Here is a 22,418-nt window from a genome sequence, read left to right as displayed (position 1 = left end):
CAATCTTTCCTTAACAAGTCAGCCAACCCAGCAACATAACCCATCTCTCTTTTTTTCCCTTTTTGAAAGTGGTTTAGATTCTCTATCTCTCTGACCCTCCCACTTTTGCTCCTCCTCTCCTGTTCCTGGAGGCATTCCCATCCCTTCTGTATCTCTGCTAATGCAATCTAGTCTTTAACTCCAGTTTCCAACCCCAGCTCTGCATTTCCTTAAGGTGTGTGACTCCGTAGATGTTACCCCCATGTTCTGAGTCTCAGGGAGCCATTCTCATTCTTTTTGAAGTGTGTGAAGTGCCCCGTGTTAGGCCTTCTCCAAGCCAACATTATATCCTCAGTAGTTATTATTGTAAGGTGGGATTCTAATCGGTAATCATGGTTGGTGCCTCTCTACCAAAAAGAACAAAATAATGGACTGAAAACTCTGGTGCTCTATCTTTTGATTATGAGGCTAACAGTGAATTACAGTTTTCTTACCCAGATTAATTAAATCTCACACCTGAGTACCCACTTGATTTCCACATCCAGCTGTGGAGCCCCACAGTAACTTATAATTAAGAGATGCTCGCTAATAGAAGACTTACAAGTGAAATTCAGAGCAAAAGTAAGTAAAGAGGCTCCATGATGGAGGGCGAAGTTGCTGTTCCCAGAGCCCCTTTATCAAACGTAGGTGCTTGGGAAATAACTGCCCATCCTAAAGTATCCCATGTACTGCCCCATGCTGCTGGGATGATGCCAAGGTGAAAGACCTTCTCAACGTCAGGGCAGGTTCCTGATGAAGGCTATGCGATGTTTCAGCACAAGATTAAAATAATTATAAAAGTAAAATATGAGATGACATTTTCCCCTCAGGGCTGTTGAAAGTATAGACCTGCTCAGAGTGCATAGAATAACTGGCCCATTTGATCACATTCTTTAAAACCTAAATCTCTCTGTTCACTATATCCTAAAGATCTGCTACTTTTCTCCTTCTGATGTAGCCTCATTTTTTCATAAATTTTTTCAGTCACATTGTGGCTTATTGGAAACGTTTTAATTATTTTGTTATTATAAAACAACATTTAAAAGGATTCATAAAGAATTGTGATCTAGCAAAAGTACAACTATTTTAATTTCAAGTTATTCTTCTTAATCTTTGCCTAGCTATTTATGTCTTGATTGGCCATCACAATAAAGCTGGATTTTTTTTATATCTTGCCAATTTACTTTATGAAGAACTTGAGAGAGGACAGTAATTAATATTTCTGTAACTAGCACGCCTAGTTAATTATAAATCAAGGTGACAACCCACAAATTCTGAACCTGACCTGTCCCCCCCACACTCTGCTCTGCTCTTGAATATGCAAACATACAACTCATGTAGGAGACATGACTTTATGCACTGTTATTTTAACTTTGAATGATTAAAAATAACAAAGTGGAGTTTAGTCAATAGAAATTCACTAACCAGTCTTTAGAAAAAGCCAATGCTGATGACAGTCTTGTAGGAAATGTCTAGAGATGAGATGAGTTAGAACTGGACTAATCAAAATGGGCTATTATTATTCTGCTCCTCCCCCCCCCCAAAAAAAAACCCTATCTTTGGAATTCATCCAACTGAGACACCTATGGTAGATGATCAGGATTTCCAAATACCTTCTTAAACATTTGGTTACAAGGTCCTCCCGTGGTTCTTGTCCATATATCCCTCAATAACCCTGCAAAATCTATGTGGAATTAGGTGTGTGGGTGTCAAGTGTTAGTGAACTATAATTCACAGGAGTAGCAAACAAGCTCCATACACCTAACATGAACATCAGGAACAATGGCTGTCTGGTTTCCATAGAGAGTCAATGCCATGTGACAGATGACATAATGACAAAGAGGATGAGCTGCACAGACCTCAGGCTTGTCCAAAGGGGTTTTCCTGTTCCTGGCTATTCTAGAACGAAGGGGAAGGATGCAGACATGGAGAGACTGTGATTAGACAGGCAGAAGTGAGTTCTGACCAAAAGACCCTCACAGTCAACAGTGCTAACTTTTTCAATGTGGTTTTCTGCAGGCAAAATGGGGAAACAGAATAGCAAACTGGCCCCAGAAGTCATGGAGGACCTGGTGAAGAGCACTGAGTTCAATGAGCATGAGCTTAAGCAGTGGTACAAGGGCTTCCTCAAGGACTGTCCGAGCGGGAGGCTGAACCTCGAGGAGTTCCAGCAGCTCTATGTGAAGGTACGGGATGCCGACCGTTTCTACTCCAAATGAGCACTAGCTGGCTAGAAACAGCTCTGCTGGCTTTCCATTCTAACCTTTAAATGGCAGTTTTGATGCAAAGATGCATGCATGCCTGCATGTGTTAGCCTGTGTGTGTGTGTGTGTGTGTGTGTGTGTGTGTGTGTGTGTGTGTGTGTTTCTAGAGATAAGCGAAGCAAATTTCTGAACAAGAAAAAAATAATTGCTAAAATACTATATATGGCTTTAGCTGGTGAAAGTTACTGCTGAAAGAGCCATTAAAGTCTCAGAAATAGTGTCTCCTGATCACACTTGCATAGAGAAATATGTGAAGTACACATATTTTTTCTCTCTCTCCACTAAAGAGAATGTACTTGTGAGTGATCTTTCACCAAGAAAGGTTCTCCTGCCTCCAGTAAGGACTTAGAGTCCCAGCCCAGCTCATATAAAAGCAGAGGGTATTACATACATTGAGTCATCACTGTCTACCACATGGATTCTGTATTTTATACTGCTTAGAAGCTAACCTTTTCCTGGATATTGGCTATCATCAAAATATAATTTCTGCTGCACTGGCATCACTCTAGTTTGCCTGAGTTTGTGAATTACTGTGGTTCTGGCGTAATTTAGGGCATTCCATCTTGTGGACACTTACATAATGTTACACTGGCAGAAGAGATGCAATTTTTTTTGTTTTAACCTTTTCTGACTGAAATACCAAGTAGAAAATGTCACTTTTTATTACTTTATTATAACAAATGTCAGGGTGAGCTATGTGAACTATCCAGGTGCGTGTCCATGTGTGGGAGGTTTGTGTAGAGCTTTGAGGATCTTTAGCTCTGAGGCTGGACACTTACCAAAGTCTCTGATCCAGCACTTTCACTTTTACACATGTTCAAGAAGGGCCATGCTCAGAGCTTCTCTGTACACAGCAACAAAACTGGAACTCACCATAGGAGCATGGAAAATGAACGGTGGCATATTTATAAAATGAAATATACAACCATCAAGATAGCTGAACTCCAGCAAAATACAAATACAGAAGTAAGTTCAGGGATTAGACAGAAATAAAATTAAAATGAGCTTTGTAGAACTACAAGTTAAGTACAGGGGTTGATAGAAAATAGAAAGTGAAGGGATATGGAATGAAGAGAGGAAGGAGCGAGGGAGGAGGTAGGGATCTGGGTAAGGTACAGATCCTGTCAAGGTTTCAGCTATGTTTTAGGATGGTGAGTATAGGGCTGTTTATTGGGTTAAAAGCTTACCAGCTGCCAAACTAAATTAATAAACAGATATTGCATGGACTACTGATGACAGTCAGGCATTCCAAGTGATGGCTGATCAATTGTGTGCATGTAAGAACCCAAAGAATATATAAAATATTGTGTCATCAAGTTTATGTAGAAAGGAACATATATTGTGAAATATGTATACATGTTGTAAGATCACTATGAGAAGTCTATGGACAGCTTAGCTGGTGAAGATGCTTGCCACCACGCTTGGCTAGCTGAGTTTGATCCCCAGAAACTACATGATGAAATGTTGGGAAGGGAACCAAGTTACACAAGCCAACCTCTTACCTCCACATATGTGCTGTGGCATACACACACATACATGCACACACATATACACAAAGAGCAGGGGTTAATTTTTCTATTGCTATGATAAAGACTGCCTAAAGGATTTATTTGGCTTATACTTCCAAGTCACAGTTTTATTGAGGGAAGTCAGGGCAGGAACTGAAGCTGAAACCACAGAGGAACACTGCTTATACACTTGCTCCTTCTGGCTCATGCTCAACCCACTTTCTTATATACCCTAGGACTACTGGCTAGGAGTAGCAACACCCACAGTGAGATAGGCCCTTCTACATCAACCAACAATCAAAACAATTCCCCACAGATATGGCTAAAGGCCAGTCTCATCTGGGCAGACCCTTAATTGAAATTCCCTCTTCCCAGGTGAATCTTGGTGGTATCAAGTTGGCAATAAAATAAAATAAAAGCAGAAAATAAGCATACACACACACACACAAATATGTGTGTTTATCTACATATGCATCTGTATATGTGTATACACTATTATATATATAGGATATATATTATGTATATATACTACTACATATAATGTATATATTTTATATATATAGTACACACACAAATTTAAGATCACTATGGCATTCCTAAAAAGATCTAAGTACCTAGTCACTAGCATTTTGTGTAGAAATTCCAGGAGACATGCCCACTATATAATTGGTATAAATTAATTCTGAGCAGAAGTAGAACAGATGTACTTCCTAGGTCATCCGGTGACTCCCCTCCACTTTCAGACTCAGATTTTGCCATTTCCTCATCTGGCATTAACCTGTGCTTGGAAACATTTTACTGTCATCATGAAGGAAATCAGAGACAAGTGAGCTGTGTCCAAGTCACCTTCATGTCACTGAAGGTCATGATTAAGAGAGCGCAGGGTGTTGCTACTTGTCTAGAACCAAGGGGCTTTTTTTTTTGTCTTTGAGGAAGCAGGAAATGTGCTCTGTCACTCGTATACTACAAAAGCCTCGGCCTCAAGCTCGGCTGTGTAAGCATTGCACATTCCTCTGTGCTTCATGACACACAGAAGCATAGACCAGGATCACCTGCCACCCCTATTCCCACTTCAGCCCCAACTCTCACCCCAACCATATCCAATGACTTTGCTTCAGAAAAGCGACAAAAGACTTCTAAGCTCTGGGTATTCTAGGAAGCCTCTAATTTCAGCTCCTTAACAGTGAGACTTGAATATGGACTCAGTTCTTATGTCAAGTAGACAGAAAGCAGACAAACTCCTATCAGAGTCATCCAAGGACAGAGATCAAAGGAGAATCACAGAAGAACGATGCCACATACGGGCACAGAAGGCAGCTCCAATGGGTGAGGAGGGGAAAGGCTGAGGGTTATGTAAGAGGCCCAGAGGGCACTTGATGAGAAATGACTTCCTTTAAGTACTTCGGAAGAGTGCCAGTATTCACCAAGACTAGATGCAGAACCCTGGAGAATGGGTCCTTCAAATAATTCTTCTCTATGTGGTCAGGAGCAGAGCTGTCCTGGAACTCACTGATAGAGCAAAGGTTACTACAGTTTCTGGTGGAACAAAGCTAACTGCAGCCTCTGGCAGTGCAAAGCCCACTTCAGTCTGATAAGCCAAAGCCCACTGCAGCCTCTCATCCCTGTACAGTTTCTATTGCTGTTCAACTGTTTGCCATTCCAGATGTCACCTCAGTTGCTCGAAAACCAACTATGATGAAGATTAAGACAGAAGCTAAACAATGGGAAACACTCATCCACTAGGCCAGGAGCCATGACCCTGACCATCGATTGCCCTCACAACGAGAGCCTTTCTGAGTTTCAAATGTAAAAGAACATCTTCATTAAGTAGACCTTTAACAATGTGAAAGTACAGGTTTAAAAAAATAAGACAAATTTCTTGGCATCATGAAAGGCAAAAGCAGGATAGATGTTAAAGATTGGGGATGCTCAATGCTGTGGGAAGTGGAGAGAGGGACTCCCTGGAACTGACTGGACAGACAACATAGCCAAATCTGCAAAGCTTCAGGTTCTGTGAGAAACAATGCCTCAGAGAATAAGTAATTGAAACTTAAGAAGACACCTGATCTTGACCTCTAACCTACATACTCACACACTCTCATATGTAGGCACATACACACAAACACATCCATACCATATACACTATACACACATATACATAAACAAACATTACCTACCCTACCCAGTAGGGCCTCCCAATGAGAGTCCTAAAGTACCAAGGACAGAATACACTACAGGATAAATCTCAGAAAAAGAGAGCTCACACCTCTGAGAGGGAAGGGAGTCCTTTAAGCAGTTAAGAGAAGTTACCTGGCCTTGTCTATGGCCATCTCGGTGGAGTTGTATATAAAGAGAGTACAGGAGGGCATCTCACTATCCTGATGTAATTTACATCCTTGCCTGTGTGCCTGTGTGTGGTGTTGCCCTATATCAGCAACCCACTCATCTACAGGAGTAAGCTTTGTGACACAGATCTAGATTTGGTGCTTCTCAGTTTGACACAGGTTTTATTCTTTAGAAATGTAGCCACAACATTGCAGTCCACATAAACCCAACAGTGAGCAGGGAGCCTGCCACAAAGCAAAGCAGCTTTGGGAAGTATTGTTTCTGGCTGCATAGCTCCTTCTTGGGAAGCCCTGTGGTGTAACCATCTCTGGACAACAACTTCAAAACAGTTGCCCTTGCCCTGCAGGATCTCCTGAGCTAATATAGAAGCTACAAATAACCACTGTTCCAGAACGATTGGCATTCGTGCTTGATGATGGGACAAGAATGGATAGGAGAGATGCTAATTTCAAAGTGGACTATCAACACAAGAAAGTAACTAATACAGTGAGAGGTGGAATACTTTGCTCTAATCTTAAAAGATAAAATATTCATTGGGTGATGGGTTTTGAAGGTCCTCTTATCAACTGCACTCTGTCCCCTCTCTACTTGTGCACTGACATCTTAGTCCTTATTACCTATGAATTCATCTGTATTCAAGTGTAGGGATTTTAAAGAGCTGATTAACTTAAAGCAAGGTAAATATAGTGAACAGACCCCACCCACCCACCCAATGTGCCTGGAATTTTTGTGTGGTTGTTTGAGTATGCTTGACCCAGGGAGTGGCACTATTAGGAGTTGTGACCTTGTTGGAGGAAGAATGTCATTGTGGGTGTGGGCTTTGAGATCCTCTAACTAGCCAGTCAGTCTTCATCTTAGTGGCTATCAGATGAAGATGTAGAACTCTCAGCTCCTCCTGCATCATGCCTGCCTGGACACTGCCATGATCCCGCCTTGATGATATTGGACTGAACCTCTGAACCTGTAAGCCAGCCCCAATTAAATACTATCCTTATAAAAGTTGCCTTGGTCATGGTGCCTGTTCACAGCAGGAAAACCCTAAATAAGAGACCTTCACGCAGGACATCTAGAGAGAAGACCTTGAAAACACCATCTGGAAGTCACAAAAAGAGACCTCAGAAGAAACCAGGCCTGTCCATGCCTTGTTGAGGATTTGTAGCCTTCAGAACCACACAGCACAGCATATTTCCCTTGTTTAATTCATCTAGTATTTGGTACTTCATTTTGGCAGCCCTAAAAAATTAGTCTGGTCCAGGTTCCTTTGCTGTTGACACAGGTAAACTCTCAGCCTTCTGCAACTAATAAAAGGGCACCTTGTGAACGGCACTGGCTCCCTGCACTCCCAGGACTTTCTGTGTCTCTGATCACAAAAGTTGTAGCAAATTATGTGGTATCCTCCCTGCCCCCATGAAGCTAGGCTGAAAAGAGCTGTGTTTTGTCAATATCTGTGTTTTGTCAATGTCAAGTATCTGATTTTCTGCCCATAGGAATTTCCACTTTCCAACAATCATTTTGGTTGCCAAACCAAGATTACAAAACTAAGATAGTTCGCCTATTTAATCCATTTTCAGGGAAGCCACTGCAATTTTCAAAAATAATCAAACTGTAGAGATAAGCAAGCAACCATCTGTAGGATAAAGTGCCCTCTCTTGGGATCCTTAGGTCCTCGTCTTGATTAGATTATGTCTATTCCTAGCCTGCTTTGCCACTGTAACAACAAAACCAAGGAACAAACCTAACAGTGTGAGGAGTGGACAGACTCCTGAATGAATATGTATTGTAGTCATGAGCAGCCATTTCAAGAACCCTCCTACTTCACACCCATGTGAATGGTAAGACTCTACCCTGGTCTGAATATAGATATTGACAGTGTATGCAGAAAATATCAACCATGGCTTCCTTTTTCTGGATGGCTGCAGACTGAGCCTATTCCCTACAAAGACTACTAAGATTAGCTAACTCACCTCATCCTTCATATATATTCTGGGTTTCTGTGCTTCATCAGAGCAAACAGCCCACCCGGATCCCAGCTTTTCCATGCCTGTGTCTACCATTCCTTCATTCACCCATCTCTCCAGTCAGGTCAGTTCCAAAGCCATGAAGGTATAGCAGCACAGTGCTGCAAAAAGCCCTATGTAGTTGTTGATATACATTAGAAGTTTGACTTCAGGAGAGGTTTGGGTTGTCTCAAGGTGAGTTACACAAATAGTACAGCATTAGTTAAAATAGTTTTGGCATCTAGAAACTAACAGATGTGCAGTTCAATCTCAGCTGGGCTACACATGCCAATTCTCTGTCTCTCTGGGTCTGTTTTCTTATTTATAGGTGAAAATAATAAGCCTTGTCACCTCTCTTGGAGTCCCAAAGATAAAGGAGGTGAAAGTTATTTACAACTCACCATAAATTGTGTTTGTATTGTGAGTGATCTACTCTTTATTCACAGAGAACCAAGACTGAAGTGGGTTCTATCTCATGTGCCAAATTTGATGGCAATACAGGAAGATATACAGAGGTGGACTCAGTCTTTAGGAAGATTCAGCAGAGAACAAAACTTTAATCAAATGACAATAGCCACTATGCATTCCAGAACAGGAGAGTGGGGTCTCAGGATGCAGCCTGAGCTGTCTCGACTTCCACCATGAATTTCCCACACAGTACTGTGCCTTCCCAGGAACAAAGCCTTTTTCCCACAGCCAGGTACTAAAGTGAATATGGATTGGAGTCAAGGTGTGTGTGTGTGTGTGTGTGTGTGTGTGTGTGTGTGTGTGTGTGTGTGTGTGTGTGTGTGTGTGTGTGTTTGGGAGAGAGAGAGAAAAAGTGCATGTGTGAGAGAGAGAGAGTGTGTGTGTATGAGTGTTTGTATGTATATAAGTATGTGTGAGTGTGTGTGTCTGTGTATTTGTATTTGTGTATGTGCATGTGTGTGAGAGACAGACAGACAGACAAACAAACTGAAACATAGAGAGAGAGAGAGAGATAGAGTCATTTTTTCCACCTTTATGTGGATTCAGGGGACCAAACTCAGGTTATCAGGTTTACATGGCAGACACCTTTACTCACTAAACTATCTCAGAGACCACTGAGTCATTTTTAAATCTGTCCCCCACCAACCACTCATTATCCTAACTCTTACACCCTGCTCCAGAAAGGATACTCACTTATTCATTTCCTATGGCTTGTCATTCCCAGAGACAACCAAAGAGCTAAACGTTTGGCTAGGCTCCAATCCAGGTCTCCGGAGCCTCCGCTTAGGTCACTGTCCCAAGTTTTCTTCTCAAAAGGGCACTAGATGTTGGCAAGATGATGGCAGTGCCCTGGAGTCCAATTTGATCATCACTGATTCAACAGTTTGAATTTTAAATAAAATTTATTCACATATAACAGGCGAGTGCCTGCCAAATCATTCCATGCCCCTCCAAGTGGTCATTTCCTAAAGAGCTTCTGTAATTTGGTGTTAGAAAATGTCCTTCCAGATCCTCCATCGATGAGCAGTTTCTCTGCCTGGCTCATTCCCTCATCCATAGCTTGTTTCCTTTGTGCTTTCTGTGGAGTCGGTACTGTGGAGATAGATGCCTTGTCTTCAGGAAGCTCCATGACTGGAAGAGCTGGAAACTAGGCTTATTTTCACCTTGAAAAATCATCTTCATTTGCAGCAAAATTTATCAGTGAGGTTCCATAAAACTTACCTAGACCAGGCATATCCAACCTGTAGCGTATGTGTTTAATGTGTCCTAGGATAGCCATAAGTAAATTTGGTTCAGTACATTTAGATAGAACATCATGCATGTGTCAAAAGTTTGAACAACCCTCTAGGCTAAAAGCATTCAAGTCTACTCCTGAAAAAGCTATTGGCAGAATTACCCAGCATCCGATATTATAACAAAGTAAATGTTACACGGCCTGGCCTGATGATTCAGTGGGTATAAGCATATGAGGGCCTGATACAAAGACTCCAAAACCATGTAAAAAACAAGAGCCATATGAACATGTGCCTGGAACCCTAGCATTGTAGAGCTTGCTGATTGACAGCCTTGATTCAGATTCAGTGAGAAAACCTTTGTCAAGGGCAAGTGGAAAGCAACAAAGTAGGACACCCAGCATCTGCCTTTGACCTCCAAGTATGTCTCCATTTAGGAATAGACACACACATCCATCCATTCGCATACACCACCCACACACACACTACATGAACATACATGTATATAAATAACATAGATAAAGTTATCAAGATAGAAGTATCCAAGTATTTTGTAGTAAATATATTTTAATAAAATAACAAGCACATTCAAGTTAATAATATATTCAGAAAGTATCCATCCTGTGGTTCTCTACACCGATTTAGGATTCTACTTTCAATTTTTGCTCTTATGCTTTTAAAGTCCACCTTCTGGAACTCAAGGCATTCTTTCTAAAATAAATACATAATATATACATGATATGTAATAAATATAGGATTGCATTATAAACCTTTGTTTTAGGGACTTGGTCTTGTCCGGTTGCTGCCTAACTTTGGACAAGTGCCTTCATCAAGTTATAAGTCACAGCATCTATATAAACCTAGATGTTGTCCTGTATCAGTGGCTCTTAAACATCAACACTGGTCGCTTGGGCTGACTGTGCAATTGGAAGATGCTTGAGTTCACGCCTCAAGGTTGCTAACCTCAAGTAGCTACAGTGGAGAAAATGCATGGCTAACATATTGAGAGCATGGCTAGATATTAAGCAAGAGCTATCCTTTGGTAGACTCTGAGAATTCTATTACCAGTAAATGACAATGTATATATCTCTCTCACACAGCTTTCATTGGCATAGCCCAAGAAAATTTAAGAGTCACAAAAAATGCTTTTAACCATTGACAGAACATGCTATGTCCTTTAGCACTAGTTGTTGAGTGCTAATTGTGACTAAGATGAAAGAAAGGAAGAAAGAAGGAAAGAAAGAAAGAAAGAAAGAAAGAAAGAAAGAAAGAAAGAAAGAAAGAAAGAAAGAAAGAAAGAAAGAAAGAAAGAAAGAGATAGAGAGAGACAGAGAGAGAGGACCCTCTCCTAAACTAGACTTTCAAGTTAACTTCAATGGCATGCAAATAAGAATTGAGATTTCTGAGCTGAGGAAATGACTCTGCAAGTGAGAGAACCTGCGAGAAAGTTTGAAGATCTCAGTTCAAATCTCCAAATCCTGCATTTAAAAGCCAATTGTGGTTGTTATGTGTGTCTGTAACCCCAGAACTAAGGTAGGGGGAACAGAGACACGAAGATCCTCCCTAGGACATGCCATCCACTAGCCTACTTCCAGGTTCGACAAGAGATCTTATCTCAAGGGAATAAGGCTGAGAGTAATAAAGCAGGATGCAGCCATTATCCTCTCCTATACCCCCTGTATACTGCACATGAGTATATATATCACACATATACACCATGCACACAAATGCATGCATGCACACAGAGAATATACTCTCTAATCTTCACTTTGTTTAACATATCTGTTTGCATGTATGTGTTATGTGTATGTATATGCAGCACATGTACATGTATGTGTGAGTAAGTAAACTATCCCTGATTCATTCAAGATCTAGAATGAGTTCTTTCCTTGAGAGGCAGCTCTTTGTTGGTACAATTGGGAAGGCACCAAGACTTTGCTTCTCCAGGAAATATTTTAATAAAAGAAGCAACAGATGGCTTTCATCTTGTGGAGAGCAGAGTATATATGTGTGTATGGATAGGTGGTTTGTCTGAGAGGTGTATGAATGTGTTCATGTGAATGTGTGCACGTGTATGTGCCACACAAAAACATGTCCGTGGAGGCTTAAAATCAATGTCAGGTGTCTTCCTTAGTTAATTTCCACATTATATTTTCAAGACAGGGTATCTCACTGAACCTGGAGCATATCAATTTAGCTAGAAAATACGCTCTAGGGTTCCACCAGTTTCCACCCATGTCAGCACTGGAGTTACAAACACACACTACCATGTCCAGCTTTTATGTATGTGCTGAAAACTCAAACTCAGGTCCTCATGCTTGTACAACAGATACTTTCCTATTTCCAACTGACCTAGCCTCCTAGTATCAACCAATGGCTCTCAAATCAATTTTAATAATAGAATTTTTGGCTCAAAAAATTGAGGGCTGATCAATTTTCAAGGCGTGAGATTCTGCTTCTTAATCAGAAGTAACTAAGAATAGAGGTTATTAAAATATTGTTGGACGTATCTATACACAGCTGCATTTTGATCCCTTAAGGAAACTGTTGTTACATAAGCCATAATGTCATCGCGACTGGGCAGTGAGGATGTTCTAACTCCTAGCGAGAAGCTGGAATTCATTTACATTTGGAATGTTTGCCAACATGACTAAGGCTGCACTTCAACTTGAATTAATGTGGAAAACAAGAACTAGCTCTTAAATCTCAAAGAAAAGACAATAAGGAGAGAGTCTAGGAAAATACAGTTCTGTGTGAGGCTCCAATTGCATTTCATTGCAGTGAAATTTGGAGAATAATGAGCTACCAGTGTGGCTTGAGTTAGAGATAGCACTCACTCCCCAGAGAGGTCCATGTGATAACCTTCTCCTGTCTCAGGGGTGTGAAATCACTTTGTGCAGCTTCTCCACCCTGGGATTTGGCTTTCTCATGATAAGGTTGGTGTACTTAGAGGGGTATTGATAATTCTGCCACCATCACATCCTAAAGGAATGCTTTTACACCATACCTCAGCTCAAGATTGAAAAGAGCTCCAGCAAGTCCCAAGTCACACTTTCCTCCACTTTCCAAATGGGCACCAAGATATGTGTGAATGGGACAGGGATATACAAAATAGATCCACTACACCAATTAATACCCAAAAGGATGTATCTGATAGTGCCAGTGTGAAGCCAAATAGACCTGCTTTCTGCTTAGTTATCTGCAGCCAGTTGTCTGAAAACAACTTGTTGTCGGAAATAGACCCAGAGAAGAATAAATGGCCAGTTTCTCTTAGAGGATGCAGCTGAACATGCAAATACTTTTATTAATGTGCCAGTGTAAGGCTGCTTTGCTTCACTAGGTTTTCTGACTCTTTGAAGTCATGAAATTGTATAGTGGACTATCAGTGGGGCTCAGAGACACCATGGGTCTTCCATTCAATGGCCCCGCCTACACGAGACTGTACTCACACTTGTGAAATACCCAGGGAGCTCCTGAGAGAAGAAAGCCCTTGATCCCACTGGTGAGTCTCCCTCTCACTTCTTTTTCTCCACTTGAAATGGTTCTTGGCCTTTGGCCACTTTTCAGTTTCTTCTCTGAGGGTCATTGTGGAATTAGTGGCAGTCATCTTATATCTGTGTTCATGTTACTATAACTTGGGTCCTGCTCTGGATGCACACAGATCAAACTCAGTCCTGTTTTCACTGGGGAGAGAAGGAGAGAAGTCAGTTGTAAAATAAGCCTAAATTGCCCAAGAACCTCATTATTTCTAATTTAGGGAAAATGATATGTTTGTCAGTAATTTTCAGAAAACAATTACCAGTGTTGTCCATAGCAAATCTATTACTTTTGAAGAGCCCTAGAGTAGGAAGACTTGGGATCAGGCATCCACAGTCCTGTAAGCATCCCAGCCTAGAGAAAAATATAACAGTCTGAATAAATGGCTAAAACAGAGATAGGAAATATATTTATGCAAGACAAATACCAATTGTCTGACATAAGAAGTTTCTAGATAAAGAGTTTGGTCAACTTCATTGCATCTTGAAATCAAAGTAGTTTGCTGCCTTAGTAATGAGATTCATAAGAGGACAATTAACATTAAAATTTCCACAAGGGCAGCTGCCTAGTCCATGGGAGATGCTATGAAAAAGTACCTCTAACTGAGTAGTTTATAAACAATAAAAATTTACTTCTCATAGTTCTTGGCACTGGAAAATGGACTGGCGTGGAGATCCTGTTTTCTGATTCAAAAATGGTGCTTCCAAGGAACCAATGTGCTCTTGGGGGGGGGGGGTGAGAGGGAGCGAACACGCCACAACACATACGTAGAGGTCAAAGGATAACACCCATCTCAGTCTTGCCCTTTACCATATTTGAGACAAGGCTTTCTATTGCTCACCACTACATATACCAGGTTAGTTGACCACAAATTTCTGGGGATTCTTCTGTATCCATCTACCATTAAGTGCCAGGGTTATAGATACATACTACCACATCCAGCTTTGTGTGGCTTCTGGGAATACAAACTCAAATATTATACTTGCATGATGCTTTACAAACTGAGTCTTCTCCCTAAATTTTCCCTAAGGCATTTTATGTAAGACTATAAACCCATTCATGACAATCTTATTCCCATGACCTAATCACAACATAATACCATCATCTTCAAATACAGAATTTTAGCATATGACTTTGGGAACACAATCATTAAGCTCATATCAAGCACGAAGACATGGGGTTAGTGAGGGGAAGAGCAAGATGGTTTATGAGGTTGTCTAAAATGTCAGATAACCAAAGAGATCTCAGGGTAAAAGTAGGGTGGGAGATGAGTGAGTTTAGATCATAGAGGTAATTGATAGCACAAAATGCCTGAATCCTAAATGCTGTGAAAACAGCCTCCAGAAGAATACTAGAAGACAGCCATGAAACCCTTGCCAGGATATGTTTGAAGAGGAAGACCACTGCTGGTGGTCTATCATTGTGTTCTTTTAGAACCACAAAATAAACAATACCAACAATTACAAGTTACTTTTTCTCCTTCCCATGCTCCTAGTGCCACAAAGAAAAAGCTTTAGGAACTCTTGTTGTGCCCTCTCATAAATGGATGGTGACAAGCATGACCAAGTTGTTCATCAAGTACTTGTCTGTGTGTATGTTTCTAACCTCAACAATGGAGGGTCAGCATGAACACCCCGTGCCATAAGGGGGCACTAAAGGCTAAATGAGTTTGTGGGAGAGTCAGGGCTTTGGAGGCTCAAAGAGAGAGAAGACAGTCAGCAGGTTAGAGAGTCTGGCTCAGCTCTCTAAGAGGTGGCATGGTAGGAGCTATGGTTGAGACTTAGTAAAGATATAAACAGGAGAGACAGAGACTACCCTTTTTCAGGGCTAGTGGTGAGCAGGAGGAACAAAGAGGGGTAAGAACCCAACCTTGGAAAGGTAGGACCCCGGCCAGGGCACATTAGAATTTCCTGTCAGCTATTCAGAGCCACAGGGCTGCACCCTGATTGAAGCTCAATTCCCAGAGATCCCTGCCCTGTGGCACCTCTTGCTTAAGGAATGAGCCTGGCTTGAGCCTCTAGTCCATACAGAGTTCATGAAGACTTCCCAAGAAAGATGTGGATACTGGTTTTTAATTAAACATTTAAAAATGGTAACACAGATGTTCCCATAATGGCTAACTGGGTTTCCTCTGTGAGTCAGACCCTGATATTATCTTTTTCTTCAAGGTGAAGGAAGGTCACTGTGCTTTAGGTGGGAACCAGAGACAAATGGGCTGTCCTCTCAGTGATGTCCACCATGTCTTCAGGAAGAAGAACAGGATGGATGCTGTCCTTTGCTCATTTCCCCACATATGTTTCCCATCACTAAGGGCCACAAAGCTAAATGGTGAAGTTATACACATTATCACTGAGCTTTTGGATCTCTTCACTAAAACACAGACAGCCACTCTGATCCTGTGCTGGGTAACAGCTTAAAATATGGGTACATTAGAGAGTGCAACCCTGAACAGATGCCCACTGTATAAACCCAGGTGCTGCCCCTAAGGAGCAGGAAGTTCTTGGGCAGGTCCTTCACTTCCTTCATCTCCAGATCCCACAGCTGTCAAAGGTTCTTCACATCAATTACAGCTTGACTATGAAATATCTCCCATGGGCTCATGTGTTTAAACACCGAGTCCCCAGCTGGTGACACTGTTTTGGGGAGTCTATTGAATCCTTAAACTAGATCAGTCACTTCCTTTTCTATTTAGCCACAAAGAATCAGTTTTAGGCTTTCTGATTCCACAGAGCCAACCACCTTCATTATGAAGTATATCCCCTCAAATTGTGGTCCAGAATAAATCCATCTCCTCTTAAGTTTGCTTCTTTCAAGTGTTTTGTCATAGCAACAACAAAATTAACTAATGTAGTGTCCATGCTACATGTACCTACCATTCAAGTATTTAGTAAGTGCTAATAACCCTTCTCATGGTGATGAGATCATGAGAGAAGACACTATCCTCCTTTTGCATATCTTTCTCTTTGTTCAGCCTCAAGTTTCCACCTCAAGTGACAACTGCCCCTTTTCCAATGTTAGAAAGCCATCTTGGCTTTCAGCACATGCATAAGGGCCTACCATAACACCTAATCTGATCCAGCTGCCATGACTCCCGTATAAGTGGGAGGGGACTGAAAGCAGAGGCTACACTGGTGCAGTTGACAAAGAATCTGTTTATTATGTGGCGTTGTGGGTCACGATAGATGAAACCTGTCTCTGTGCTACTATAATAGACAATGTCATATTGACTGAGGAGAAATGCCAACCTGACTCCCCAACAAAATACACAGGTGAGACCAATCTTAACAGGCTCTGATACTCCTTGAAAGAAAAAGTACTCAAATAAATGCACGGAAGAGTGGGATAAGAGTCAAGGAGCCCTGGTGCCTGGGCAAGGATAAGCTATGGAGTCAGAGAGTTACAAGTCTCTTAGGATCCTAGGCTCTTGGTCTATTAAGAAGGATTAAAAAGCCTGCAAAGAGGAACTGTGACTATGTGAAAGGGTTTTTTGATCTCCTACTTTGTTCTGGAGGTATAGAAAGAAACACGACCCTTAGAAACATAGATGGGAATGAGGATAATGCTGAAGATACAGAGAGAGAAGTTTGGGGTGGCTGAAGTTGGGGGAGAATGGTGGAAAGGGAGGAGGGAGATAGGAATGTTTCTTCCCTTGCAAATTTCCCTTCAATGCCTAGATTCTAGAATTGCATAAGCCTGTCACTAGATCTCTGCTAGATCAATGATTCCTGTAGCATGGATCAGTTAATATCATGGCTTTCTCCCTTTCCAGTTACCCAGTAGAGTAGAGCCCACAGCTTATTCATGACTGATCCTCTAGTGTCCTATAATGAAGTTAATTAGCTGAGAAGATGAATTAATGAATGAGTAAAAACACTGCTTGTAACTTAACTGAAATTTAATTCAAAGACTAAATGAAAGGAATAAAAGCATCTCAAAGCATACAGTTCAGAGCAGTAAACTCCAGAGGCTCAGAGTGGCACTCTCCATATAGAATGCTTAAATAAATAGAATTTGGGGCAAGAAGGCAGGAAAATATGATGCCCTATTCTCTCAGTCAAGTGACAAGCTGATTTCCTTATGAATACATTAGACAATTTCCCATCAAGGAACTTCCTTAAATATTATTTTCCCAAGGAGGAAATGAAAGGATAAACTATAAAACTAAAGACCCTCAATATGAAAGGGACGGCTGATGAAAATGAGGCTGCTTACATTTTTGTTGGAAATGAGATTTTCAAGGAAAAGTGCAAAAAAAAATGAAAGGCTTTTTTTCTTGTAGAAGAAAGGCAAAGTAAACCACACAAGACATAGATGGTCTCCCAAAATAGAAAGCTTTGCCTGCATTGTGAGTAAGTTCCACCACATAGTCAGGCCAGGGCTTATTTTTGTCCATGATTTTTTTTAACCATTGTGACATGTCTACCAGGAGCACAATCAATGATGACATCGTGTTGCAGTTAATATGTTGTGGCTTTCACGACTCAGCCCAAGTCAAGTCTCTGGCAGACTCAGAAGCCAGTGCCTGCAGACATCTTTCAAGATGACACAGCTGGGTTGCCAGGGTAACTGGCAAGATGAAGCTTTGGCTGGCTTTGGGAGAGATTACATAATACCAGACCAATTGGGAAGAGTTAAGTCCTGTCCTCAGGGGTGAAGAGCACTGGGGCTATTGTCTGTTCAGCTTCTGAGGTAAAGACATGATAGTGACATTTAAAAAGGGATCCCATTGGACACCATATCTACCATCTCAATACAAAAGTCCTCAAAGCCAGATTGACAGTCTCTCTGTGGCAGAACTCTGATTAACAGAATTGTAATGGTGTGTCATATAAGCACAGCCACTTTCCTAAACGTTGCCCTCATCATTTATTTTTGACATTTTAAAGACATTGCACATTTCCTATTACTCTATATTATAAATGTATATATGGACACATATTTATTATCAAATGGGTTAATGAGTCCTATATCAAATCACAGTTGAATTCATGCAGGAGACAGAAAGAACTTGCTGAGAGGGTGTAAACGATTCTATAGGTATGCATTGCACATGTGCATGCATACACACACACACACACACGCACACACACACGCACACACACGCACACACACATTTTCATACATAAAGATTCGATTCCTTTATGTGGGTGCCTAACTTAGGACCTGCTGAACATGACATAGATTCCTCTGGCTTTAACATGACTAGAAATTCTTTTTCTCTCATGGACACGTCTAAACTGGTAGGTGGCTCTGCTCCCTGGTCACTGGGGCCTTTCCCTCCTGCTCCCCAGTCTTCCACCCCGACCCATACACTCTGAAACTTGCTCTGATTCACAGAACCTCAGTGGCTTACTAGTGTGACAAAATGAGTAGGTAGGAAGAAAAACACAGAGCTGGTAAGAGAAGGAAGCTAATTGGTTATTTGAGCTTCCTTGTGGATGGGTTAGAGGTCCTCACAGACACAATAGACTCCCAGTGTGTGTTGCAGATTTATCTTTCTCTGCTCCTCAGGGGGGACATGACAACTTCCTTGGCTTTGCTGGAGCTGGTGGAAAAGTCATGCAAATAATGTATTACGCAAAGAAATCCCACTTATTGTTCAGTCTGTATGCCACAGGAAGAAGAATAGACTCTACTCTAAAAATAAGAGAAACTACTATCTCTAGTTTGACCTGGAAAATACCCTATTCCCTGTTTCCATCCCCATCACCTGCTCCTAAGCCTAATCCCTCCTCGGGAGTCCTACATGGTATGCTGCCTAGTCTGGTGTTTCCTCAATGTGATGTCAGGGGAGATTATTTGTCTTTGTAACATGAATATCATATACACAGAGGCATGAAGTAGCTTTAGGCAAATGAGGCATGGGATAAGACCCAAATGCCAATCTATGGGTTGAGGTCTGCTGAGACACAGGTGTTTGGACCTGTAATGTCACTTGCAGAAAGACTTACTGATACAATGTAGCTGTTTGGTCTTTATATTTCAGGTATATATCCGTTCAATCACTTTTGTATCATTCAGTCATTAAGCATTGTTGAGCATCTATCTATTCAAAGAAAGCCCTGATTTAAAAGCTGGTGATCCTGGATGGAGTCAGCAATTGAGACCCCTGCCCTCAAGAGCTCAGTTAATTTGAACATGACCAAGAATACAGAAGATAGCTTAATTGTTAAAGTACCTGACACTCAAACATGAGGACCTAAGCTCAACTCCCAGAATCCACATAAGAAAGCTGGGCATTGTCATCCATGCTTGAATGGAGAATTAGCCCTACATCCACGTACATGCAAACTTCACTAAGGAGACTTGGTGAATTAGTACATTCAAAAGGGAGACACATATTTCTGAAGTTTTGAAGGGGAAATTCTGAAAAATATAGGAGGATATAAAGGAGAATATGATCAATACATATTGTATGCATATAAGGAACTCTCAAAGAATCAATAAAAATTTTGAAGCTGGAGGTAGTGACACTTTCAATCCCAATGCTAGAGAGGCAGAAGCAAAAGGACCCCTGGGATACACTGAACAGCCAGCCTATTCTACTTGGTGAGCTCCAGGACAATGACACAGCTCATCAAAACATAAAGGGGCTACCTTCTGAAAAATAATATGAAAGTTGACCTCTAGACTCCACCTGCATAAGCATGCATATGTGCACCTAGGAGAACGAACAAACACACACACACACACATGCACACACACACTGAGGAAGAAAGGGGGGGGAGAATGGAGCAAACCGTTGACACAGTGTGGTAAGAACAGCTCAAGATGCTGTGAAAATGAATAACACCTGGATAAGACTCTGGGATGGGACGGCATCTCAGGAAAAAAAAAATCAGCCTCAACATAACACAGTGCATCAGGTAACACTGAGAGAAGAGAAGAGAAGAGAAGAGAAGAGAAGAGAAGAGAAGAGAAGAGAAGAGAAGAGAAGAGAAGAGAAGAGAAGAGAAGAGAAGAGAAGAGAAGAAAAGAGAAGAAAAGAGAAGAAAAGAGAAGAGAAGAAAAGAGAAGAAAAGAGAAGAAAAGAGAAGAAAAGAAAAAAAAAGAAAAGGGATTTTGCATAGCAAGAATAATTTGCAATCTTTCTTATTTTTTTTTTCTTCAGTAAGATTTATTTCTTCCTAGGCCCAGAACAGAAAATCATCTTGCAAGGCGAGATCCTAGATATTTCTCAGGCACTCTAAAAATACAGCTGTAATCTAATGGAAACAAGCACATTGGCAAGACGTCCCCTTCCTGCCCATTAGTCAGCCCTTTATCATAACAGCCCTACTGAGGACAGAAGGTGATGTTGGATGGGGATGTGTGAGTGACATGGGGTTGGAAGCCTATGGTGCTGCATCCCACTGCATGTTGCCAAGGAATCCCCTCTGAACCCCAGCCAGGCAGAGGCTGCACTTGGAGGCCCTGAACTCTACTTGCTTTGATCCTGGGGTACCAGAGCTGATTTCTGTTCTCAAGACTGCTGAAAGTTCTGCTCCATAAAGCACTGAGATTATTGCAGAAAGACAAAGGGAAAATGAAGACTTGCCTCAGCTGCTGGGAGAGCCTCCTACTCTTGCAAGTATGCACATCTGAATGACTCACAACCTCTAACTCAAGGTCCAAGAGATTCAAACACCCTCTGCTTGCCTCCCTGTGCATACGCACACACACACACACACACACACACACACACACACACACACACACACACAGTCAGACATAAATAAATAATGAATTTTTTTGAAAGAAAGAAAGAAAGAAAGAAAGATAAAGGGGCATCTCTTGGATCCCTACTATGTGTCAGGTAGTCAGTCATTCTGAGAGAAACAGACAAGATCCTGGGAGACAGAATAGAGTGCCAAAAACAATGAGACTAGAATCACCCATGAAGCACTTACTGTGGCCAAGAGTGATTGGGTGCCTATTGTCTATGTTATTTATTTCATTTGTGTGATAGCCTTGGACTCTAGGTGCTGTTATGCTAAGCATTTTGCACCCAAGTCCCTGAAGCATAGGGACAGAAAGTGATATGGTTGAAATCACCACAGGTGAATGAATGACTAAGCTGGGTACAAGCTCCAACTCTGGATTTCCCAGCTCTGACTTAGTGCATGCCCTTAAACAAGTGGCATAAATGCTTAGAGTCTTGGTCTCTTCAACTAAATTATGGAGATAGCACTCACTACCTCACCATCTGCCCTGTAATGAGGGTCTCAACTACAGACAGTCCTATTAACTGAGGTAGAAAGGAGAAACTACAGAAAAGAGAGAAATCAGCTTAAAAGGTTAGTGATGTTCTTGGAAAACTTACATCTATGAGGTCGTTAGGGCCAAGTTCAGATGTTGGCTATAGGCTGGTATTCAGACATACCTGGGCAGCTGTGTAGACTCTTGACATTTGGGCCCATGAGACCACAGGACAGACACTTTTCTTTGACCCATTTTCTCATTATAACGGTTGGTGGGGCTCCATAAACTTGAAGGACTTTCTCAGATAATTGTCCCCTTTACAGTAAGCCGGCTTCACTCATCACAAGTCCCTGATTTCCTGTGCAAGTGGCAGTTGGTGCCATATGCACTAGATGCTTCCTTTATCACCAAGTGGGCAGCCTGGCTTGTCTACAGCTCCTCTACACATTGTCTCACTGTTCACCCTGTTGCTCATAAGCAAAGTATACATACATCCCTCCCCTCCCAGGTATTCATTTACTCACCTAACTAAAATGACTAGCTTTTGCAACTTAAAGGGCTATGGCAAGGTCAACTGAAATTTAGGCACTAAAGGATGAAGTGGATCATGCCTGAAATCCCAAACCTTGGGAGACGGAGACAGGAAGATAAGGAATTTGAGGTAATCTCTAGCTATATAAATTTAAGAACAGCTTGGAATACATGAATTGCATCAAAAAAAGAAAGAAAAATGGAGGTTGTGGAAGGAAAGAGGGAAGAGAGGAGGGGAGGGAGAGGAGAGAAGAGAAGAGAGAAGAGAAGAGAGAAAAGAAGGGGAGGGGAGGGGAGAGGAGGGAGAGGAGAGAAGAGAAGAGAGAAGAGAAGAGA

General features: G+C 41.5%; 1 protein-coding gene across 1 annotated transcript in view; it reads left to right on the top strand.

The window, feature by feature from the left end:
* Vsnl1 (visinin like 1) overlaps positions 1 to 22,418 on the top strand; it is a 113,897-nt gene that overhangs the window by 48,774 nt on the left and 42,705 nt on the right. Inside the window, exon 2 of the mRNA XM_021179367.2 lies at positions 2,038 to 2,204. Within this exon, the coding sequence (XP_021035026.1) occupies positions 2,043 to 2,204 (162 nt within the window). The 5' untranslated portion in view covers positions 2,038 to 2,042. The remainder of the gene's footprint in view (positions 1 to 2,037; positions 2,205 to 22,418) is intronic.

This window comes from Mus caroli, chromosome 12, assembly GCF_900094665.2.
Source record: "Mus caroli chromosome 12, CAROLI_EIJ_v1.1, whole genome shotgun sequence".
Taxonomy (NCBI): Eukaryota; Metazoa; Chordata; class Mammalia; order Rodentia; family Muridae; genus Mus; species Mus caroli.
The sequence above is the reverse complement of the archived record's forward strand: the minus strand, read 5'-3'. Positions and strand labels throughout refer to the sequence as shown.